The 27320-nt window shown below is 34.7% G+C and overlaps 1 protein-coding gene across 6 annotated transcripts in view; it reads left to right on the top strand.

The window, feature by feature from the left end:
• The window catches only part of LOC149786145 (uncharacterized), a 203726-nt gene that overhangs the window by 39676 nt on the left and 136730 nt on the right, over positions 1-27320 (top strand). For all 6 annotated transcript variants that reach the window (XM_089976481.1, XM_089976483.1, XM_089976480.1 and 3 more), the window contains exon 9: positions 1441-1555. In XM_089976481.1, the coding sequence (XP_089832607.1) occupies positions 1441-1555 (115 nt within the window). The remainder of the gene's footprint in view (positions 1-1440; positions 1556-27320) is intronic.

Raw genomic sequence — 27320 nt, 5'->3', positions numbered from 1 at the left:
AGAAGTAACAAAGGTGGTGTGGTCCTTGGGCCATCAAAAGTGCCCTCATGCGACCCTCAGGGTGGTTTGAGTTTGATACCCCTGAGCTATATAGTTTATTGGAAAATTAATAACTTGGAAAAGCATGGCTTGATAGGACTAGACAGTGTCTCTTATAGTCAGTGAGATAACTAATTCATTTTGACTGCGCCTATGTTGGATTGTAAGGGATGCTCCTAGTCCCACCAGCTACTGGGACAACACCATCAACTGGAAATTCCTTTATGAACTGGCTATTTTTTTTGGTCATGGAATCCATTGAAATGGTCATTGTATTGGTAAATACTAAATATGAAGGGTTGTACGATTTGTCTCTAAACTTGAATTTCATTGTTGATAACAATGGACAAAAAAAATGCCTGTATAATCTAATCTTGCTTGTACTATAGCAGATTTTAATGGATACATGTTTGCCATAAATATATATATATATATATATATATATATATATATATATATATATATATATATATATATATATATATGTATATATATATATATAGCCATAGTCTACAGTTGTAAGTGATAAAAATATGACCTATTACCTTGGCCTGGCTCTTGGCCATGTACGTGTCTTCAGTGTGCTTTGTAGAGAAAGTCTCAATGCAGATTTTATTGATTTGAAATAGTATATATATTTATGGTATTATTAAAACAATATCGTAAAAGGTCTTCAATATTGCGATACAACTTTGGACTTATGATAACATCACTACCACACACTTAGGGTGTTGCAGATAATGGATACAGTAATAAACCTGATCTTTGAAAATAAGGAAAGTTAGCCACATGATTCACAACAGGAAGAACAACTTTAGATTCTCTCAGACTTACCTGGCTGTGGGTATTAGACCTACCTGGTTGCTGGTATTAGACCTACCTGGCTATGGGTATTAGACCTACCTGGCTATGGGTAAGACCTACCTGGCTATGGGTATTAGACCTACCTGGCTGTGGGTATTAGACCTACCTGGTTGCTGGTATTAGACCTACCTGGCTATGGGTATTAGACCTACCTGGCTGCTGTTATCAGATCTACTTGACTACAGGTATTAGACCAATCTGACTGCTGGTCTTAGACCTTCAGGGTTACAGGTATTATAAGTATCTGGCAGCAGGTATCAGACCTATGTGGTTGCAGTTATTAGACCTGTATGGTTGCAGGTATTAGATAGCACCTTTGTTGTGTTGAGATACATATAACATTGAAAAACTTGGGATTGAAATGAATGGCATTCTGCTTTATGTAATTGTAGACCCCAGCGGTAGAGATCATAGATAAAATAACCAAATGTGATAATTGATTTGATATGAAATAACCCTTTTGTGGTTTAAATACAGAATAGTGAATCTGATATAATTATTTGTAACAAGACAGTTCTATATTTTTTCATCTTCCAGTTTGAAGTCAGAATGGTTGTACAGTCAGGGCAGGGGTCGTCACTTTAAGGTGGGACAGCATGCAGAACTAGTGCAATACCTGGCCAGTGCCTGTCCACTGACGACATCGGCTGAGGTGAGTTGAATTTATCCACAGTTATACAGTGCCATTATTTTAATGTTAAGGTTTGAGAAGCATAAAAATACTTTTCATTCACACCATAACCATAAGAAAAGTATTGGTTTGGTATTGTGTTGTATGGCACTGGAACACCAGAGTGTTATTGAGTGCCAAGACAATTTGAATAGTGTCCTGCCCATTGTAGCTGACCTGGGCTGATCTGATGGTAGAATTTGAACTCGCACACATTCATTCATGAGTCCCACATACTATCCACCAAGTCACAGTTGTTCCTGCTTCAGCTATCACCTCTTATGAAATGGAAGAGAGAGCATCAGACCTATTGTACAAAAGAAAGAAATTATAAATGTATTCTTTATGTTTGCTGTGTTGTATCATTGCATTCCACAATACGAAATATACTAGTAGTAACATGTAGAGGAAATGTACATTTATTTTAGTAGATATAGGGAAATATTTCATGAGAGAAGTGGAAACATTATTTAGTCATTAGCAGCAGAGCCACAAGTGACAATACGGATTGTTTCCATTTACAAGTGAAATATCTCTGTATATCTACTAAAAAGTATGGATTTTGATTTAATTATATATTTTTTTAATGCAGAAGCTGTCAAAGTTTGCTTTGATTTTCTCCATTCTGAGCCAGTTTGGTTAACATATGCATTACTATAAAATTCCAACATTTTACAATGACTTTGCCACAGTGACATTTTAAAAAGTTAGCTTGTAGATATAAACATTTGGATATACATATCCTTCAAATTGTGTATTTTATCAAAAATAATAGCTGCATTTGTATGAAAATATTTCTTTTGTTAACATGTTTCGTGCACAGATTGATACCGTTCAGGAGGTGTAACTATAAACATAACAGCAGTTATATCTCACTTGCATGGGAGCATAACATCTTTAAATGAAAGATTTTAATCATTTTGAGTTAACATAAAAGGAATTTCTTCATTTTGTTCATTTCTACATTAAATACAAATTTGTTTGCAATCTAGCTCTGTAGCAGATGCTATATCCAATATTTGATTGTCACTTAATTTCAGTTTGCAGTCAACACTATTCAGAGCCTGATTTATCCATAATTTTCAGACACAATTGTGATGCAATTTAATATTCTACTTAAAAAATTTTATTACTGTATTTAATCGCCAGATTTCTTTGAAAAAGTGGTGTACTGTTTGTTGTAGATTTTATGGGTAATCAGTACTGTATCAAATGGGTGACACATATCAGCATGTCATGTAAGTTCAGTCACTAACAGGTTCATGATTCATGTAGACAGCTAATTTTAAAAGAAAGTTTACACAAAGCCTACTGTTTGTTGTTTGAATTTTTTTTTTTCATTTCTTGATGGCACCGCCAGACCTGCCACCACTTGTCCCAAATTATTTGGGATCATCAGAATTTATGTTTAAAATTCTGAAAATTCTGGTTTTTCAGTTTTTTTTTCTTCACAAAATCCTGATTTGTAAAAATGCCCCAAAAATCCTTTTGAGTCACAGTGGCTGTGCCTCCTTCAAAGAGAGCAACAATGATTCTGAAATTCCATGAGGAATACACTACATGTAATGACCCATGTATAATGAAAATCTGTCATTTTTCCATTTTCATCTTTTATGCTGTTATTTAGTGTTAATTGAATTAGGACTAAATATCAGCATAAAAGATGAAAATGGAAAAATGATAAATTGTCATGGTATGATCATAGCATATGTTTTTCATATTAAGTAAATAATATGAGACAAGACAGTGTCAATTCCTTTGTAAAGATTTTGTAAATATATGTTCGCAAACACTGGTCCTAATTTTCATTCCACTCAAGGTGGCAGGTCTGCTCCTCACCGATTGCATAAATGTAGACCAGAGAGTGTACAGTTAACGCATTTTAAGATCTGTACATCCTTTATGTGGAGAGAGAGAGAGGAAGGGAGGGATAAAGAGAAGAAGCAAAAGTAGAAGAAGACAAATGAAATAAAACTAAATATGGAAATAAAGGGCTGAATAAAACACATAAAAGCAGATGAAAAAAGTCCAAAGTGATATTGCCACTGTGATGATAAAAAAGGTATTGCCTCTGTGGCGATATAATTTGTCTCCCACTGAAATATTTCAATCTCTCACTTCGAAATATATAATAAACCCATTTACCATCATTCGTGCCATACCATTAAGTGTTTCGGAAACTTATGGAGTTATGTCTTTATGGCTTGACTTGCCATACAAATTTTCTTTGTTCAATCAGAATATCATCTTTGATCTTGTTATCTAAATATCCTCATTTATCCTCAACTCTTCTTTGCTGCTGATCTTGCAAATTTTTGCTAAGTAATTTGTTATGTACGAATTTGTATACCCCACTGTGAGAATGGCAGGGCATATAGTGTTTCCCTTATCCATGCATCCATCCTTCACATGTTGGTTAAGTCTTGTATTTAGGTCAGTTTCAGGCACTGCAGTGAATATATTAGTATGAAACTATTTTACATTTCCTATATCAGATCCTGCATTGGGGTATCCATGTTCTGTGAATATATTAGCAAGGAGCTATTTGACATTTTTCCTATATCAGACCCTGCATTGTGGTATCCATGTTCTGTGAATATGTTAGCATGGAACTATTTGACATTTCCTATATCAGACCCTGCATTGGGGTATCCATGTTCTGTGAATATATTAGCATGGAACTATTTGACATTTTCCTGTCATGCATCAGTTCATTCCTGCTGTAAAAGTACAGAAAATTATTGGCTTATATGATAGTACATTAATGTGTTGGAAATTATGCATATTGATATACATATCTGTGCATTATTCACTGTTTCCAAACAGGAATGGGAATTTTACATAACATATTGATTTTGATGATGCAATTTTTATTTAGCTATACAGAATCCTCAATACATTAAATCACTGCATAAAGCAGTTCAAGTTTGAGACATTTTGTGTTTTGATTCCGAAGTGGGTGTTCCTGTTTCTGCACATGCATGTTGTTTCACGACAGTTACTTAGTGACCCATATGTAATGCATGACAGTGAACAACTTAGATTACTAACAGACAGTTACTTAGTGACCCATGTATAATGCATAACTGACAGTGAACAACATAGATTACTAACAGACAGTTACTTAGTGACCCATGTATAATGCATAACTGACAGTGAACAACATAGATTACTAACAGACAGTTACTCAGTGACCCATGTATAATGCATGACTGAACAGCATAGGTCACTAACAGTTACTTAGTGACCCGGGGCCCCGATTGGCCGAGTGGTCTAAAGCGCTCACCGTTCCGGATCACTGCCATCTCACCTCTGTCTGCGTGAGTTTGAGTCCAAGGCTTGGCTTGCATGGGTACGTGGGAAAGCCTGCCAGTAGCTTCTCATGGGTCGGTGTTTCTTCCCTGGGTTTTCCAGGGTTCTTCCAGTTATACTGGCCGCCATGTATAGCCTTTCTTGTGCTGAAAAATGGCGTTAAACCCAAGAACAACAACAACAACAACATAGTGACCCATGTATAATGCATGACTGAACAACATATATCACTAACAGACAGTTACTTAGTGACCCATGTATAATGCATGACTGAGCAACATAGATCACTAGTAGACAGTTACTCAGTGACCCATGTATAATGCATGACTGACAGTGAACAACATAGATCACTAGCAGACAGTTACTCAGTGACCCATGTATAATGCATGACTGACAGTGAACAACATAGATCACTAGCAGACAGTTACTCAGTGACCCATGTATAATGCATGACTGACAGTGAACAACATAGATTACTAACAGACAGTTACTCAGTGACCCATGTATAATTCATGACTGACAGTGAACAACATAGATCACTAGCAGACAGTTACTCAGTGACCCATGTATAATGCATGACTGACAGTGAACATAGATTACTAACAGACAGTTACTTAGTGACCCATGTATAATGCATGACTGACAGTGAACAACATAGATTACTAACAGACAGTTACTCAGTGACCCATGTATAATTCATGACTGACAGTGAACAACATAGATCACTAACATACAGTTACTTAGTGACCCATGTATAATGCATGATTGACAGTGAACAACATAGATCACGATCTGCTGTTGCTTAGTGTGCTAACTTTTCAGGGTCTGTAGATTTATAATTTCAAACAGCATACTCTGATCTGCAATCACACCTTATCATTGGTGATATGATTCTGTGCTGCCTGCAATCACACCTTACCATCGGTGATATGATTCTATGCTGCCTGCAATCACACCTTATCATCGGTGATATGATTCTGTGCTGTCTGCAATCGGGTGCATGTTGTGCATGTTTAAAAAGGTACTCATTGGACCCTGGTGGGGCCAGGGGATGAGGCGGGAGGTCAGGTCAGCATAATATGAAACAGCAAAACAGTTTGCATACACCCACCTTTGGAGTGTATTATGTCTGTTTGTTTGTCTGTCTGTCCACTTACCATGGACAAGGGGTTCAAGGAGGAATATAGAAATCTTATATTTACAAAGGTCAAAGTATTTAAATAGGACTATGATAATCTTTCTTGACTCAGAAGCAAGACTGGTATACTGTGTTTAAAACTAATATCAAACATTAGTAGTCACTTGAAAATATAAGTATCCGTTTTTAAATTTAGGCCACCAAGCCCTTAAAAGTTTGTTGCTTTATACATTGGGAGCAAAATTCCATGTTTTGTAGAATTACTGATTGAAGATGATATGAATTGAATGTTAGTCAATGAATTTTAAAGGGCAATTATGAAAAAGCTTAATGTTAATTTTATTAGCATACCAAGATCTGTCTGATGGAACTGTAAACAATCATCATCTGCTTCAGCCTCAGGCCATCCATTAAAAGTCACTATTTGGAGTTCTCTGAAACCTCTGTCTTCATATGGCCTGAAATTAACTGATAAAGGGCCTTCAGGGTCCATGCTTGACTCTAATATTTTGGGCAAAATTGCTCTTTTCTCCAGCAAGAATAGAGTGAAGTTGGTGAAAATGGGACAAGTGAGTGTTATATTGTCCAGAATTTATAATGTTCATAACAGTCACTTGAAACATTTGTTTTGTATATTTTCATGTTTGTAACTAAATGTTTCAAGAATCATTTTTGAGTAAAGAAAATTACATCTATTGCAGTGTAATTTCTGGATTTTATGATAGTCAAATTAGCACCAAAAGTTCGTTTTCTAATTTTCCACCTTCCTTTTTGAGTCAAAGTTAAAACAAAAGTTAACATTGGACTTTCAAAATTAATACATTGCATTGAAATAGAAGCAGGTGTGAAAAATGGCATGAAGTCAAGGAAAGTAGGTTTAGCTTAACTTTTTGGGTGTTTTTAGGTGAAATGACAGACTGTAGATGACTATTTCATCAGAATCACTCCTTACAGTGGGACCTGGCCTTAATCTGCATTACCTTCTATGATCTGTATTGTGTTATGACTCTATGGTCTTAAATTATGTAGCAGAAAGAAAGTGAAAACCAACAGTTTGACTAAAATTCAACAAATATTTTATTTCCCTTGGATACAAAGTGAAATTCAAAAGACACAGTATTGTGAATTAAACCCCAAATAATCCTAAATATTCAGTCACAGCTCCTAAAGTATAGAATGTTCAGAATGAATTACAACAATCTTGTATGTCCTGTTGTACCACAATGATGTAATCCAGAATATTTTTGAAAGAGTCCTCAATAATCCGAAAGCAGTATTTTTGTCCAAAAGTTGTTGAGCACTTTGTAATTCCAGTGAATAATTTAAATAAATAATTTCTCTCAAATTAAATCTAAACACAACTTTAAATTCTGATCATTGAATCCCAAAGAAAATTTATAGTGTTATCACTTGTTATGAAACAGGAATGAATAATTGTTTAGCAAATCCCATTTTAACTACATCCACACTTACCTTTTGTCACAACAGAATGTTCTGGAATTCTCTAGTCATTTATATTATTAAAATTAAATCAAAGAGTAAACAACTTTGTTTCTAGAGTATTCTGAAATAAAACTTTTAAAAAACTATGTCAGCATCTCTTTTGCAACTTGCAATCATTTACAAAAGGTAGCTAGATAAACATGTACACAAATCACCTTTTTCTCAAAGTACAATCTACAATCATGGACAAAAGTTAAGCTCACATTATATATATATATATATATATAAAACAATTGAGAGTAGTTGAACTGATGCTAATTTTACTGCCAGATTTAGTTCCATATTTGTTTCCATGTCTAAATTTTCACTATTTGTACCATTAAATATATACCTGATTGTACAGGTTATATATTTGTCAGTTTTCTTTGCCTTTACCATCATCTGTTCATGATTGCATAGGTCAGATATGTATGTCTTCTTATCTACATTTTCACTATCTGTACAATGAACTACACCTGATGCAAAGGTCCTATATTTGATACTGATTACTTTATGCTTTTATCCAGTCTAATAACATGTAAAAGTGGCAACTTAATTTCAGAATTTGTAGTCTCACAATTAAAATGGGATTATGGTGTAAATTGTAAACTGTGAAATATTTATTGTGTAACACATGGTATATACTTAAAATTAAAATAAGTTATCGTCATTTTCTAGTGGCCACATTATGATTGTGAAGGTCACCAGAGGGCAAACATTTGACCATTTTTATGTGATTGTGTGTGATTTATATTTTTAACATAGCTTTTAACAATTTTAATGATAACATTAGGATTTATGCAGTGTTGCAGTTCATAGTGATGTTTAGCAATGGGGCTTTAAGTTGCCGACATTTAGCATCATGTCCAACCCAGTCCCATTATCATGACAGCTGGCTGACCAGTTCTAACACCAACCTCATAATGCTGAGTGCCAAGTGAGGCAGCTGCTAGTATCATTTTTGAAAAGTCTTTGGTATGACTCGGCTGGGGTTTGAATCCGCGACCTTCCACATCCATGGCAGATGCTGTAATCACTGAAGCAGCTGAGCAGTCTGACCATTTTTACTCACTGTTCTTAATTTTTTGTCTCAGTTGTGACCACTTTAGTCAGAACTTGGAGCACTGGCATTTAATAAACAGAACAAGGACCAGAAATACATGTATATTATAATTTTATGGTACAAAAACAATGTATTTTGATCAAAGAAAATGTATAGCTTTATCACTTGTTAAATATCTTTAAATATCTAGCAATTTTTATACAACAGGATAAAAAAATGTCTCATATTAATGTAGAAAAGAAAGTATCTTCTTTGTTAGATTCATGACAAAACAACAACACCTGACACACCAAACACCAAATATTCCACACTGTGTGAAATTTAAAACAACAGATACAACAAGAACCAGAGATTCCACACTGTGATATCAGTTAGATTAACTGAAACCAAATACCAAATATTCCACACTGAGATTCATTACAACAACATGACCTGACACCAAACACCAAACCCAAAATATTGTCAGTATAATATTCATAATTGTCCTGAATTCTTCATACTCAAGATTCAGGAAAAAAAGCATAAAAACAATGCAAGATTTTGAGTGCAATCATTATGTCTAATACAGTCACCCAGAGTTTCTTTCACATATAAAATCTCAACATACTGAGGTAGCTCAGTCCTTTGGATGGAACCATGGGGTTAAGAATTTATATTTTATGAATTTTATATTGCATCTATGAAAGCAAAAGTTAATCAGAAATACATTTTGCATACAATAATTACCACACACTTCCAATTCATTCAGTGACACACTATCTTGTGTTGGTTCTATTGATTAAAGTAGACTGAAAAAACTAAGAATTTTAGAACAAAGTGATTAATTTATTATAGAATGTCTTTTGCCCATAAGCTTTGTCCTTGTTTGTCCACTCAGTAAGTACATTGTATATAATATAATGTATTGTTGGTGCATTCAAGGCCTGGAACAATCTTGCTTCTAACCAAAAGGTTCATTCAGTACAGGAAGCATAATTGATCAGTCCAAAAGTTAAAATCCTGTAAAAGTTATTGTTTAATTTTAAAAAATTAGTTAATATGGCATCATATTCTACATACTTACCATAAATAGAGAGTGCAGATGAAATTTCATTTATACATGACAGCACCTGATGAGCTTATCACGTTAAAATTGGCTCCATATCTCAGTTAACATCATGAATAATTAAAATGCATTTCACCGATCCAGAAAAGGCATACACATCAACATATTGAAGAAAAATCAATGTTGTTAGATTGATTGTTCAGTACTGTAGGAAATTGAAACTCTGCAAATAAATTGTTCAAAGAGTGGTAGGAACTTTTCAGGCAACAAAATGATGGGATAAATAGAAACTGGTTCTAGTATTGGATGAAAATTGATGATAATTTACCTTGGCAGGGGGCAGATGTTTTCATTGAGTTTAGTTTGATATCATATTTTGGAAACATTAGAGTCTAATTACATGTCATTTCCATGATTGTTTTTACCGGAAAGACTGTTTTTCACAAATTGGGGTCCATTGCAGATATAGGATTACTTCCACTGGTATTCATTGAAACCAAGGCCAACTTAAATAAGTGTTGATTTACATGTCTTCCTAAGGGCACTACATTGTCAGTTTACTAAAAAAAAAAAATTATGAGGCGCAAATATATTGGTTCCCTCATAAGAGATCACTTGTTAGAAAGGCCACCCCAAATAAGAGGTCACCTTATTTTAGGCAACCTCTCTTATAAACCCAACATTCATAGCATTTTTAAAATGGTGACCCATCAATCTATAAGCAGATATCATTTACATACTTAGTAGATTTGTATCTCCCTGGTATGTAAAATATGGAGATATACTGTAGCTATCAGTATGTCCATCTGTCTGGTGCATGTGTCAAGAGAGTTGTGTCAGGGTACCAGTCAAGGTATTTCAATCGAACATGGTGCATATGTCAAGAGAGTTGTCAGAGTACCATTCATGGTGTTTCAACTGAACTTGGTACACGTGTCAAGAGAGTTGTGTCAAGGGTACATTCAAAGTATTTCAATTGAACTTAGTGCACGTGGCAAGAGAGTTTTGTAGGGGTACCATACCAAGATGTTTCAACTGAACTCGGTACATGTGTCAAGAGAGTTGTGTCATGGGTACATTCAAGGTGCTTGCTTCATCCAAGCTTCCAAATCAAATTTTATATAATATCAACATTACTAACTAAATGTCAAATTAAATACAGTGAACCAAATCATCAAATTCTTTTGTGAGAGAGGTGATGTACTCTCAACTTCTGCAGACATGTACTTCCATAATCATTTCTTTGCCCCCCCACAAAACTGTATAAACAGTGGCATATATTTGGTGAGGAGGTTTCATGTGCAGCCGCTAATTAAAAAAAAAAGTGTAATCAAATCAGTAAAATGTGGTATTTATCACACAGATGTCTATCTGAAGCAAGAACATTAAAATCCCATCGTTGGTAATGATAATTTTAGCAATATGTATAATAATATAGTCGGACATATCTTTTTTTGTTTTGTAGGCTCAGAGTGAGAGAAATTTTGGATGCTGAGATCAGGTGGCCTCAAACATTATATAATATCTGCCAAAATAAGAAAATGACCATACTGCGAGTGGTCACTGAAGAATGTGTTGCACGACATCAAGTTTCATTTAAAAATGGATGTAAATATTTTAAATTAACCATGATTGGTCAGATTGAACTGCAAGAATAATAGAGAAGGATAGAAGCATAAATAAAGTAAATAAAGTCAATGGCTAAGGAAATATCACGAAAATAGAATATAAAAAATTCATCAGATACGTTGTATATACCATTTACCAAATCCTCAGATGTGTGTGTGTGTGTGAGAGAGAGAGAGATAGAGTTAGAGAGAGAGAAGGTAAGCCAGGTAAGAACAACTGATCTATGGGAAGCTACTGGCAGCTTTTTTATATACCCACATTGTCTGAGTCTGAGACTCCAACTCACACAGACAGAGGTGAGATGACATTGATCAGTAAAGGCAAGCACTTTAGACCACTTGGCCACCCAGGGCCCCAGAGAGAGAGAGAGAGAGAGAGAGAGAGGTAGAGAGAGTCACAAAAACTGGAAAAATGTACATTAATACAATCATTGATATTTCATATTAAACTGCATTTTTGGGGGGGGGGTTGTTTGCAGAATCAAAAAGTATAAATGATATATATATATATATATATATATATATATATATATATATATATATATATATATATATATATATATATATATATATATTAAGTTTGGTATGGGTTTTATGTGGTACAGCAGCCCACTATTTAAAGGCCAGATCAGACTGGTGGCCTGCCTCCCACTCACCCCCAGAAATTGGAGACTGAGACAATTAGAGATGGTTTATCTGCTATAGTGTGACCCTGCACAAGGCACAGCACATAATATTTTCTTACATAAGAAACATGAAAGAATTCAAATTTTAATCTCAAGAATGAACTACAATACAGTAGCATATATAGCTACACATCTTTCCTTTTCAAAAGTGAACTGAATATATTTGTTGACAAAACACTAGAGAGGATGAGAGGGAGAAAATTTGGATACTGAGATCAGGTAGTCGTGAAGATCAAAAAAATATTTATGGTGAGTTTTTGGGGGGTTGGAAAATAAAATCTGGAAATCATTGATTGCTTTATACATGAGAGAGAGAGAGAGAGAGAGAGAAGAGAGCAATTTTACCCATGTCATTATTCATTCTGGCACAGAGAGAGAGAGAGAGAGAGAGAGAGAGAGAGAGAGAGAGAGAGCAATTTTACCCATGTCATTATTCATTTTGGCAGTAATAAATTTCATTCATTTTCACTGTGGTCAATTGACAGAATGCTGCTGTTCATTGCTGGCTTGTAACTGGATCTGTTGAGTAATATACTCCATAGCTTCATGCAATTAAAATCTTCTCAAGTTCAAACAAATTTATCTTGTAATTTATATAAATATCCTGGTCAGAATGAATTGTTCTCTCCCCCACAGGCTCAGAGTCGTTTATATTCAACCACATGAGTATGTGCTGTTATTGACACTCTACCACCATAACTGCACAAGACTAAGCATGTGGCTTGCATTTCAGTGTAAATTCAGTGGGTTTTTTTTGTTCTTTTCTTCATTTTAAATACCAGAATTTGTCATTTGAAATGTAACTGTCCATATATTAGAAAATGGCTTTTCCTTTGTAACAAAAGGACAAATTTATGCTGTTTAAGGGAAGCCATATAAGTATGCCTTCCATTAAGTCATTGTGTATGTTTTCTTTGAATAAAGTAAAAATGTCAAATTCCTGGAAGTGTTTGTAATCTACTTTCCACTAATCATGCTGTAAATTTCTTGGGTTATGCTGTTTAGACTGGATTTGGAATGAACATAAATTTTTGACATCGGCAATAACTGCAAATAGTAGTATATTATATATGTTGAAACACACATTTATTGAATATACAGTTGACATAAAGACAATTAATTCTTCAAGCATTATCTGATTGTAAATCACTTTGACTTCTGAGTCATTCCATAGGTGGTCTTCATACATTGGCTTTTCAAACTTCAGTCACTAATGTTGACCAGTCCCTTCTGCAGTGGAGAAGAAATAGACATAACAGCAGAGTTGTGTCGGTGATTTGTATCGACCCCTCCACTGCAGAGCAGGTAAGGAGGGCATTAACTCCCCTACTGCGAAATATGGAGATAGGAAAAATCACTTGAGCTGTAATGTAGGTTCTTAGAAACTAAAACTAACTCGCTTACCATTTGATATGTACGTTAATAATACATTACTAATATTAAGTTCAGTGTTGAACCTTGGTCATGTTATCATTTCATGATTCCTATGAATGCAAGTTGATTTCAATGAAATTCTAGCTATAACCTGGATTTATAACTGAGATTCAGCTTTGTTTGAGACTGAGATTGTTTTGTTTGAGACTAAGATCATTTTGTTATTTGAGACTGAGATTGTTTTGTTTGAGACTGAGATTGTTTTGTTGTTTGAGACTGAGATTGTTTTGTTTGAGACTGAGATTTTTTTCTTGTTTGAGACTGAGATTGTTTTGTTTGAGACTGAGATTGCTTTGAGACAGATTGTTTTGTTTGAGAGTGAAATTGTTTTGTTGTTTGAGACTGAGATTGCTTTTTTGAGACTGAGCTCATTTTGTTGTTTGAGACTGAGATTTCATTGTCTGAGACTGAGGATGCTTTGTTTGTCAGACTGATATTGTTTTATTTGAGACTGAGATTGTAGTTCTGTACATAAATGGCCAAGTAATATAGACAGATATTGAAAGAAAAGCTATGACAAAAAAAAATATATGTGTATGTGTGGGTATTTATTTGATAAAGACTCAGTACATTATCAATCACTTTCCTGATTTTAGTTTTCTTTGATACATGTCACTGTGCATTTTTCCTCTCAAAATTGACTCAGGGATTTTGGTAAAGCTATCAGTGCATTATATTGATCACACATTAAGGTTATAATTATGTGGTAACATGGCCGGAAACATTAGGAGGCTTTAAATACACACAAAGTCATGTAAACTTCCACACACCCACCCCCATTTAGATCTTTAATATACTATGAGCTTGATGTCTAAAAACACATTTTGAATTTGATGTTTGAAATTTTTAACTAGAAACAACAGGTTCTGAACTTATGCATCACAAACAAAATTTAGTTGGCTTTTTGTAATTCGATGTTGGTGTTGTTTATTATGGTTGAAATTTTGTAGATGTCATTATATGATTTGTAAATACCCCACCAGGTTTGCAGATATCAAGACCTCTATTACTGGAATAATAGGAGCGAAAACATTTTTTTATTTCATTTATGACAAGATAATTAATCTTTACAAAGATATCCATTTCATATTGATTTTTGCCTATAGCAATCCTTTTGTTACAGAGTTAATTAACTGGTTGGGAGTGAAATAATTATTTGTAAGCAGCATCCTGATGTAAGAGGAAAGTATGGTCATTTACGTATTTAAGTCTCATAAACAGTTGTTAGTTTCATAAATCATGAGTTCGGTGTCTCAATTGCACCTTGTTGTGTGATTACTTCTTTTGAAAAGTGGATTGTTTCAGTACAGGATCAGTCTTAACATTACCAGGTAAACCTGTATGAAGAGTCATTCAGTCAGTTGAAACAGAATATTTGGTACAGTATCTGCTAATCAAAGGTAATGATAATGGAGTGTACCTCATATTTGTATTGATGGAGAAATTTTAGTGATTTAGTAGTCTCCAATGGGGATTGTAAAATAAATACTGTCAAAATTTACCACCCTAAATATTATAACTTGTCTAGGTGTAACTTGTCTAGGTGTACAGTCACTAAAATATAACGGGGCCAAATTAGAATCCAGTGTTTTTGAACAAGTCAACAAATTTAACATCCATGAATAATGTTTGCTTACAGAAATAATAATAATAATAATAATAATAATAATAATAATAATAATAATAATAAACAGTTTTAGAGTAATACATTTTTTTAAAAAATCCACTCACCTAGTAAAGCAAGTACTGTAGATATTTAGTTGCCCAAAGTAAACTCCAACTCAAGCAGCTGTTATGGAAATATACAAATTGATAATATGAACAACCTAAATTCAACTTTGAGAATTTTTGTTTTGGAACTGATCTATTTTGTAACCCCTTTAGCACCAGTTCCAAGTAATTACAAACTGAGACCAGTCTGTTCTCCAAATAGTAAGTGTTTGTAGTGTTGATAACAAAGAGCAAAGCACTTGCGTGAACTTGATCAAGACAAATAGAAAGTGAACTTTAGGTTAAAAGTATGTACTTTTAATGAATTAAGCTGGCAAGATACTCAACGAAACATCGGTTTTGTCAAAGAGAAACTCCCCTTGCATAACCTGGAATTTACATAGCATCTGTTTATCGATCATTTCCTGCAGTCATCTGATTTATACTGTAAATTAAATGCATTTTGTATAGAGCAAAGAACAAGAAATGGACATATCATATGTTGAAGGTCAGCGTTTTTATTTACTTATTGCAAACTTTAAGACCCACAATACCATAGCACTCCAGTATATAATGAGTTACAATACAGTGATCCCTCACATTAAAGTCCCTCTGTATACCACTGCCACTCTTTGAACACAAATATGGTCATAGATCCCATATTGTGTCCCTGAGTATAAAGTCCCTCACTATACCACTGCCACTCTTTTAACACAAATATGGTCATGGATCCCATATATTGTCGCTGAGTATAAAATCCCTCAGTATACCACTTACAATATTAGAAGACAGGTTTGGTGATGAATCTCATATAGTGTCCCATTCTATAAAGTCATTCAGTATACTACTATCACTCTTAGAATACATGTTTGGTCATGGATCCCATTTGGCATCCCTGACTATAGTTATTCTGTATACAACTGTCACTCTTAGATGACATGTTTGATCATGGACTTAATTTGTTTCATTTTCTTAAAGTTCTTAGCTATTGAGAACCAATTTTATTTTGATTAAAAATCACTGAATCTCAGTTAGTTTGCTGAACTTGTGTCAGTGGAAGAACAACAGAGATCATTTTCATGTCCTAGTGTGAACGTCTGGACATCAGCATCCTAGATTAAAGTCAGTGTTAAAGTCTTTTAGTTCCTGTCATTATCAAGACTTTGGGACAGGCTTGACATGCTGTCATTATCAAGACTTTGGGACAGGCTTGACATGCTGTCATTATCAAGACTTTGGGACAGGCTTGTCTTGCTGTCATTATCAAGACTTTGGGACAGGCTTGACATACTGTCATTATCAAGACTGGGACAGGCTTGACATACTGTCATTATCAAGACTGGGGCAGGCTTGACATGCTGTCATTATCAAGACTGGGACAGGCTTGACATGCTGTCATTATCAAGACTGGGACAGGCTTGACATGCAGTCATTATCAAGACTGGGACAGGCTTGACATGCTTTAATTACCAAGACTTTGGGACAGGCTTGACATGCTGTCATTATCAAGACTTTGGGACAGGCTTGTCTTGCTGTCATTATCAAGACTTTGGGACAGGCTTGACATACTGTTATTATCAAGACTGGGACAGGCTTGACATGCTGTCGTTATCAAGACTTTGGGACAGGCTTGACATGCTATCATTATAAAGACTTTGGGACAGGCTTGACATGCTGGCCATGATCAAGAAACAGCCTTGCTGGAACATCTCTCAATTCAATGTTTCTTACAGATAACATGATCACTCTTTCTGATCTTATGAACAGTGTTGTACTGATGGAGAAATGTACTGGTTTTCCACTATCAGTTATAAACAACAGTACGTTAGTATTTACTGATACTGGTAATTCATATGATACTGGTCTACTGGTATTGTTCAGTATTATAAAATAATATTATCTCCTGCCCAGCAAATAAACTGGTTTCATCCATCTGTCCATCATTTACTCTTAGCAACTGCCTCCTTCATGTAGTCAGTTTATTCTAAAGATGGGTTTTTCTGCACAGTTTTGTGCAACTGTTAATTAAGAACATTGGTATCTTTTAAGTTTAGCCCTCACTTAATATGGACATCTGATTTTCATATATACTGTAGTTCTTCCAGTAAATACTTATTACATAATAAACAGAACTTTCCTTCTTGTTCCATAGGAAAATAAAACCTAACATACGTTAGCCCCATTTGTGTAAAGTTAATGGAAGAAAACCATGAGCAGATCGTCACCAAGGCTACATACAGTTATAGTTAGGCAGATGACATTCATGTACAATTGATTTATAATTAAACAAGGAACAGAACACAGGCAGTTTTCTAAGATAGAGTCGGTTTCAATTTGGTATTCTATGATGCATGTCATTTGGAAAATTGCAGTGTTCCAGGGAGCTTTTGAAAAGAAATTTTTTATGAACTTCAAACCAGCTTTATAGGCAATTGCCTAATGCTATCAATTTTAAATGGTTAAATTTATTTAATGGTTTTTGGTCATTACAGAATGGTGATAGATAGATTTCAGGTTGCATAAATTAATCTTGCCTGCATAAATGAAGCACAGACATGCAGTAGGAAGTAATTGTACAATGGTCATTATGTAATTCACAGCAAATATTTACTATAAATCCGATTTCATTGAAATCCTGTATCAGAGCCTTTGTCAGCACATTAAATCATTCAGGCTTTATCTGTAGGACAGGAGATCTCTCTCCACCTGCCAGCCTAACAAAGTATGATAAAAATCTTAGGCCTGACAAAGCAAGATAAAATGCAATTTACAGGGGATGCTGTCTGTATGTAATGTCTGACTTTAAGAATTGATAAAATGTAATTTGCAGGGGATGTGGTCTGTCCCTTAAACCTGACAAGGTTTGATCAAATCTCATTTACAGGCAATGCTCTCTGTTATCTTATGCCTGTGTGTCCTAAAATGCATTTACAGGGGATGTTGTCTGTATCTTGTATCTAACTTGAAGGGGTGATAAAATTTAATTTACAGGAGATGCTGTCTTTATCTTAAGCCTGACAAGGTGTGATAAAATGCAATTTACAGGAGATGCTGTCTGTATCTTGTGCCGACTAAGTGTGATAAAATGCAATTTACAGGAGATGCTGTCTGTATCTAATGTCTGACTAAACTGTAATTTACCAGGATGCTATCTGTATCTTATGCCTGACAAGGTGTGATAAAATCTCATTAACAGGGGATGCTGCCTGTATATTGAGCTGTATTTTAAGTAGTGATAAAATATAGTTTAAAGGGGATGTTGTCTGTATCTTATGCATGATGTTAAGTAGTGATAAAATGTGATTTTAAGCCTGACAAGGTGTGATAAAATGTAATTTACAGGGGATGTTGTCTGTATTGTATGCCTGATGTTAAGTTTGTATGCCTGATGTTAAGTAGCGATAAAATATCATTTTAAGCCTGACAAGGTGTGATAAAATGTAATTTACAGGGGATGTTGTCTGTATTGTATGCCTGATGTTAAGTAGCGATAAAATATCATTTTAAGCCTGACAAGGTGTGATAAAATGTACTTTTACAAGGGATGTTGTCTGTATCTTATGCCTGATGTTAAGTAGTGATAAAATGTCATTTTAAGCCTGAAAAGAGGTGATGAAATGTAATTTACAGGGGATGCAGTCTGTTATATTATGCCTGACAAGATATGATAAAATGTAATTTACAGGGGATGTTGTCTATATCTTAAGCCCGACAAGGTGTGATTAAATGTAATTTACAGGGGATGCAGTCCATATCTTATGCCTGAAAAGATGTGATGAAATGTAATTTACAGGGAATGTTGTCTTTATCTTAAGCCTGACAAGGTGTGATAAAATGTAATGTACTGGGTATGCAGTCTGTATCTTATGCCCGACTTTAAGGTTCACTGTATAAAGCATGCAGAAGCAAAGAAAAATCTATTGCAGTGTCATATGCATTGAATAGCTAGTGGAAGCAACATCAGACAATTTAGAATATGCAACATACCCTCACTATAAGGTTCTTCATTATATTACTATCCTTCTTATAATGTAAGTTTTCATTGCTACTTGAAATTTTTCATTTAATTTTTGTTCTTGGATAATAAGAACCAATTAAAATGTGATTACATACCATTTTATGTTTTTAAGCATTATTTATAAAGACACAGTTATGTACAAATATCTCTGAATATGGACCCTTTGCTTATTATATGGGTAACTTTCATGGCACAAATGAAAAGCATTGTAAAGAATAATCACTGCTCCCTTTTTAGTAGTGCTTACAGAATTAACATGAGATTCAAAATTTGATAATGGTAAGTTCAAAGAATATGTATTGCATATTACACTTGACAAGTTTTTTAATAGCATCTCCTTCTCTTGGTCACCGGTGGCCTAGTGGTGAGAGAGTCCACCTCAGATGCAGGAGGTCGTGGGTTTGATCCCCAGCCAAGTCATACCAAAGACTTACAAAAATGGTACTAATAGCTGCCTCGCTTGGTGCTCAGCATTAAGAGGTTAGCGTTAGGACTGGTCATCCTGGTGTCAGGATTATCCTGGGTGGGACATCATGCTACATGTCTGCGGCATGATGCCCCAGTGCTAGACATCACTATAAACTGTCACACTGCAGACTTCATAGTGATATGACTGAAAAATTGTTAAAGCTACGTTAAAAATCCAAATCACACACACACATACACACACACACACACACACACACACACACACACACACACACACATAGTCTCCTGGTCACTTTCTGTCAGTTGAATAGAATGATTTCTAATTTAATGTTACCAACTATACATAAGCGGTCTGATGATTTTTGTTATAGCCTTTAGGTACAAAAATTAAACCTATACCTCCAAAGAAGGTATTAATATTTTCTAAATCTTTGTCCAGCTCTTCTCTCAAAGTGATTTTTCCATTATCTACTTTGTTTTTAGTCAAACGTGCACCTCCTTCATTAGATCTTTATGTATTCTGTAGTGATCAATGTCCAAATCGCCTCCTTTATTAGATCTTAAAATAGACTGTAGTGATCGATGTACAAATGGCCCATGCCTCCTTCATTAGATCTTAAAATAGGCTGTAGTGATTGATGTACAAATGGCCCGTGCCTCCTTCATTAGATCTTAAAATGGCTGTAGTGATTGATGTACAAATGGCCCGTGCCTCCTTCATTAGATCTTAAAATAGGCTGTACTGATGTACAAATGGCCAGTGCCTCCCTCGTTAGATCTTAAAATAGGCTGTAGTGATTGATGTACAAATGGTCTTAGCCTCCTTCATTAGATCTTAAAACAGGCTGTAGTGATCGATGTACAAATGGCCCGTGCCTCCTTCATTAGATCTTAAAATAGACTGTAGTGATTGATGTACAAATGGCCTGTGCCTCCTTCATTAGATCTTAAAATAGGCTGTAGTGATCGATATACAAATGGCCTGTGCCTCCTTCATTAGATCTTAAAATAGACTTTAGTGATCAATGTACAAATGGTCTGTGCCTCCTTCATTAGATCTTAAGATACACTGTAGTGATCGATGTACAAATGGCCTGTGCCACCTTCATTAGATCTTAAAATAGACTGTAGTGATTGATGTACAAATGGCCTGTGCCTCCTTCATTAGATCTTAAAATAGGCTGTAGTGATCGATGTCCAAATGGCCTGTGCCAGCTTCATTAGATGTTAAAGTAGACTATTCGTATTCAGTCCGACCACTACTATTTGGCCGAATACCTATTTGACCCACTATTTGGCCCTGAAGCGAATATGAAGTGAATGTTCGGTACAGCCCTAATATTAATGTACTTCTCACTAATAATACTTCCTTCAATTTCGACCAAAGTACCTAACTTCTTGATGTGCAGTGCAGCCTGGAAATATGACAGTCTTCCCTGATATTATTTCCATGTAGTCCTAGGTACTTAAGCATTAACATCGTGTTACTTTTATTTGTTTTATTGGTGAGTATGAGTAGACTTTTTTCCCAATAATAGAAGAAGGAATATTTCAACCGGATCAAAAGGTAGATATTTTGTTACATTAGTTATGGTATTTTTGTGTTGTTGTTTGCTTTCATTCGAGTTTCCACTTGAATACATATGGTGTCTTCCAAGAGCTTTTGGTTTATGATCAATATCAACTGGATGACATAACTGGTCCTTGACAGTTTTATGTTGAGAATTAAATTATCAATAAAAAGTCAATAACAAATGCCGGATTTTGCAGGTTTTTAAAGCTGATTGCATCAAGAAAGATTTTCAGCCACAATTGAAATATCAGCATAGTTTGTTCTGAGATCTTTCTGTATTGATTCACATCACTTAAGTGCCGATTTTGATTCTTTCAATTTGTTGGGATGAATTTAATAGCGTTTTGAATGTTAATAGGACTGGTGTCATCTACAGCTGATGAAAAATTAACAGTTGAGTAGAAATATCTTGTCCTGCTATGTTCCTGTCTCATTTGTAAGGCAGCACTATGCCGTTTTGTGTACAATAACTAACAACAATGTCAGTATATTTTTTACCCTTTTTTTAAAGGTCGCAAAGAAATCCAAAATTGACCTAATCCACCTTACAGAATTACTCATTGAAAACTGTTATTTCCCTTTTATTTGTATGATATTTTAATGAAAGGTTTTCTGGTTCTTTGAGTGTGCCAAATTGTTAACAAAACTTTACATGCTGTAAGAAAAACTCCTATTATTGATATGAAGATATTTAAATGACGAGTTAATGCACTGATACTTTTGATACTAAAAAAGAAAAGAACCACAGTTTGTTTTTAGTTCTTTTACACCTGCCAAAATGCAAAGAGTATCATGTTAGGATGCTCTCCGACTTTGTTTTCTGTACATTTATCATTTTCATCCTTATTTCATTTTCAGCACAATGACTCAAAAGTCTCCACTAATATTACCAAACCTTTGTAAAAGCTTGTATTTGGAATTGGAAAGAAATCATGTCAGTTTTGTGGTCAAGAAGTCAAAGGTCCGGGTCATGTGATTGAAAGAAGAAAAATGGTTTCTGCTGAATGAAATTAATTTTACTTCACAGACCCAAAACAAATTTTGAGGATGGCTTGCATTTGCAGAAAAGAAGAAGCATATTGATTTTGAAGTCAAGAGTTCAAAGGTCAAGGTGACTGGTCTGAAAAAAGAAGACTCATTTTTGTGCGGTAACATTAGTTATAGATGACAGCCCCAGACTAAACTTTGTGATGTCTTGCACATGGAGCAAGGTAGAAGCCTACTGATTTGGGGTTTGAAGGATCAAAGATCAAAAGTCAGTGCTAATGTGGCTAACAAATTAGCAACTTTAAAGACACAAATTTCAGTTTGCAACAATGTGCCTTAACCAAAATTTGTGGATGACCTACACTTTGGGTATAGGGGGTCAAAAGGTCTGAGGTGAATGTCACTATGACTGAAAGAAATAAAAAAAATGGTATTTGCTTATGTCTTTTGCCAAATGCAGTGAAGAATCATGTTGATTATGGGATCAAAATGTCAACTGACGGGGCCATTATGACTCAGTCAAAAATGGGTTTTACAGATTACTTTTGTTGTAAGTTAGTGTTGTCAAAACTTGGACGACTTGCACATAGGATTATAAAGAAACCAGTGGATGTGGGTTAAAAGTCAAAGGTCATGGTAAGACTGATAACATAATACTGGTTTCTGCACAGTAAGTTTATTTTAAGACTATGCTATGACCAAAGGTTAAGGTCACTGATTCAATGGTCATTAATTTCCAGAGTCAACTATGCGTTACTAGCACCTACATAGAAGACTATTAAGCATGGAACATAATGTACTGTTCATGATTGTTCACCCTCCCCCCCTCCCCGACTCTAGTATCTTTCTCACCTGTATGTGGACAGTCTTGCTTATTGGCACTGACCAGTTATTGGTACTGACCTAGTTATTGGGGACATGACTCAGATTTGTCATCAGTGGATCAGTTGTCATGTGACCCAAGGGATAATCAGAATTACTCTCACACTGCTAATGGAAACTTGAAACACAGCTTAAGTATAAAATTTAAAAGCCATGTCAGGCAGAGAAATAATGTTTGCTTTATGTTAGGCATATGATGCATGCAGATAGGATGTATTATCTAAAGTTTTAACATATAATTGTTTCGATCATTAATTATTGGTATTTATTCTTTTGCATTAACTATTGGTATTTATTCTTTTGCATAATTTGCTTTAATGTAGTGTAAATTTGTATTATCTGAACTTGAAAGCAGTCAAAAATTGTGTAACTTAAGATGAAGCTTTGATAATACCAATCACAGTGACTGCTGTTGTTTTTCGGTCCAGTTCAGATAACTTGTTTAAACTGTTAGCTTAATTGCCCTAAATGGAAAATCATCAATACTAGGAAGCTGTTAATGTCACTTTCCAAACACAATTTCTGCTTTCGAGAGTTGCAGAGAAAACTGGTTTGTTTCTCATGGTTATTTTACTTCTTTAATTAGATGAAATGTCAAGATAAGTGTCAGGTACATTATTCTGAATGATGATAAATACAAAAGCACTTGCCAACCTTGAGAAATAGAAAAAGGGATGTGTCCTGGCAGTATTGTTAGCCATTCAGACATCGATACATATATTTTTTCCACTCCAAGAATACATGGGGGAGGGGGACAGCCATTGTAACTCAGTTGGTAGGCCATCAGATAGACTTTATAATCCAAGGTTCATGGTTTCAGTATCCACCTATTTGTATCCATGGGAGAGGAATTTAGTTCCTATTTCCATTGCAGGGTATGGACAGTAGTATGTTGAAAGTTTTGTTAAAACACGCAAAACAAATGCGGGGTGGGATAGGCATAAAAACATAACTTTTGTTCGTAAACCTGACAAGGATTATCTACCCTGACGCAAAGCAAGGGCCTTCATTGGTCACTTATCTCATTAGTAGATAGCAACACAAGAAAAATAAAGAAACTCAGTCCATATTATTATTATATTATTTTAACTTCAGTCCATCCTAAGTGTAATTTTAAAATACCCAATACTGGTTTTATTTTTATAATTTTGCCAATGATAGGACATTAATTTTTGGGGACTCAGTATTCTGAGTACAATTAATTTGTGCTGTCATCAGTTAAGCATTTCTCCAGTTTGATTTCCTGTACTTCCTTTTCAAAACCATGGTCAGTTCAAATTTAGCATTACCATGTAAGAGTATTTACTAAGAATTCTAATCCTAATGAAAACAAGGTCACTGTATTTAACAAATAGTTATTGACATTAGTTTCTTAGTATATTCAGAATAATTTTTATCTTAGTAATTTTTTTCTTTGACCTACCAAGGCCCAAATTTACAATAGGAAAAGATTACAAAATAAATAAATGAAAAATATTACATTTAAAAAAAATCCAAACCATTTGTTATGTTATAAATTAAATAATGGTTTTTAACAAATGAAATAATGGTTGTACAATGAAAGCCATTCCCTTTTAGCCATGCCTTTACAATGAAAGCTTTATACAAAAACACTTTAAGATTCATGAAAAAATAATTAAATTTTCAAGATCAGTTACCATTAATGAGGAATGAATGATTTGAAAACATAACTTATGGATTTCTGTAAAGAAAAATCGTCCAATAAAACTTGATTGAATGCTGTTTTATTTTATTACTTGTATGTAATTTGTTGACATTTTTGAATTGAAATTCGGATTAGTAAATTTAAACATTATCAGTTAGCATTATCAGCTTAAATTATCATTTAGCAGCAACAATAACAGTGATAATTATCACCATTATCATCAGCAGCATCAGACGATGATGATTAAACTTGATTCATGATTATAAACTAGTTACAATTTTTTTAATATTTCAACTTACTGAGGAGTATCACACTGTGAGAACAATTTTCTATTACTGTACATGCTCCTGTATAAATTGAGACCAACTGCAAACCACATATAACCTGATCTGCCAGCTCATAATGCAATCCCATACCATACTTTGTGTTGTTTGTTTTGTTCTACTGATTACTCCTACTGAACTGCATAGACCCTGATCTGCCAGTACATATTGCATTCACATTTTGGGGTCTGTGTTGTTTGTTTTGTTTTACAGATTATTTTGAGTCTCCGGTTTGGCCTATGTTGGTATGTGAGGAAGCTTGCCAGTAGCTTCTCGTGGGTCGGTGGTTCTTTCCCGGGTTTTCCCGGGTTCTTCCTCCACCATTAATACTGGCCGCCATGTATAGCCTATCTTGTGCTGAAAAATGGCGTTAAACCCTACAACAACAACAATAACAACAGATTATTTTATACCAAACTGCATAGACCCAGGTCTGCCAGCATATTGTGCATCTGGGTTTGTGCAGTTGGAGGTACTGGGTAGCCAAGCAGTCAAAAGCACTTGCCTTTACTGATTATTTTCATCTCACCTTTAGCCACTGGGGGTTCAAGTCTCAGGCTTGACCAGTGTGGTGTGTGAGAAAGTTTGCCAGTTTGCACTCTTACAGGAGTTTTCGTGAGTTCTACTGATTACTCCTACCCATCTGCATTGACCCAGTCTACCAGCACTTATTGGTCAAGAAAACGTAACTGAAATAAAAACTGAGATGAACTAAAAACACTATAAGAGATTTATTGGACTGAAATAAAAACTGTGATGTACTAAACCAACATTAGAGATTGGTTGAACTGAGATAATGGCTGAGATGTACTAAATAAAGTACCATAAGAGATTTGTCAGATCAGATTTTCATGTTTTACTGCCTTTTGTCTTGGAAGAGAAGTAACTATTTTGATCCACAGTTTAGTAAATCAAGATTTTTAAAATTTAGTCTAACTTTTTGGCAAAATCTCAGATGAAAGTTTGAAGATCAAATTAACATTTTTTTTGCCTACTACTATAGTATGTTATGGAATGCATTTCTTCCTATTTGAATATGTTTGTCTTGATTTTTTTTAATTTGGCACTGATGATTGGTATTCATTAAAAGTTTAAATATTATGTTAAATATATTAAGTATGGCTATTTCATATTTTTCTGTTTTAAATTAGGTAAATTTGAGTGTATGTTTAGACAACTGTTGACTTAAATTAGGACTTTATTGTTGGTTGCTTTTTAATGACACTTTGTTTGGCATATCATGTCAATAAAATGGGAGACAAATACCTTTCTCATGGACATACCATGGTAGCTGAGCTGGGATGACCAGGGCAAGCTTTGAACCCATGACCCATGGATTACGAGTCTAACACTCAACCAACTGATCTACATTGACTCCTGTTGTACTTTATGGAAACTTGTCCAACCTGCAATCCATATTAATGTTTTACCTAGTTCCAACCCCACCACAACCTCATCCCAAAACCCACCCCTCCAACTGCCTGTATATGAAAGGTCCCCGAAAAAATATTTGTGTTTCTGTTCAGCCAACCATCCCTGTTTTTAAGTGCTAACCCTTGCAATTTTTTTCCTCCAAGGTAAAAATTTAAAAAATAAATCTGAAAACAATTTGTGCATATAACCAAATTTTAAAACCAGTGCAATTTTTGCCTGATATTTAGTGTGGCTATTGTATGGGGGCTAATGTTAACTATACAAGAACTTCACCTTGTCACCAAATGAGTATAGTTTGTTAGAAAGTCATCTCAGCCAAATGGCAACAAAGATGGCTTGCTGCCAATTGTACTGAATTAAGGGTTAGTGGAATGCTAATGCATTGTGTTTTCAGAGTCAAAGGTGTATAACACTTTTAGCTGACAATAAGAGATATTAAAATTCATACAAATTACTTGAGGTTTATAATAAAAAAAGGAACATGTAATTACATGGGAGTCAAATATGCTAGGAGCCAATACCAATATTATTGTTCGTGAAATGCACACTTTTCTGGATTACATGGTCACTACAAACCTAAAAGGCTTAGATGTAACTATCTATCAGTCAAGAGTTGAGAACCACTGTCCCCAACATAGGCATATCCTCATCCAAAATACAAAAGAAAATTGCTTGTTTTGCTAAAAAAAAAAAACATTGATATCCACAAAAAGGAATTTATTGACACTAATTTGACTCAGCAGAATTTATACAGAAATGATTATGTTGGCAAAAGAACCAAAAGCTTATATACTTACTTAAAAGTAGAGTCCAACTACAAATGACTTAGACCCTCATCTGCCATTGCATAATGCGAAAGCGATCAGGGTCTGCATTTGTTCTGCTTATTACTGTTAATATGTGGCATTGACCCAGATCTGCCAGTGCATTATGTAAC

Source organism: Sinohyriopsis cumingii, chromosome 12, assembly GCF_028554795.1.
Source record: "Sinohyriopsis cumingii isolate HCF-2022 chromosome 12, ASM2855479v2, whole genome shotgun sequence".
NCBI lineage: Eukaryota > Metazoa > Mollusca > Bivalvia > Unionida > Unionidae > Sinohyriopsis > Sinohyriopsis cumingii.
This window is presented reverse-complemented; position numbering and strand designations above follow the sequence as displayed.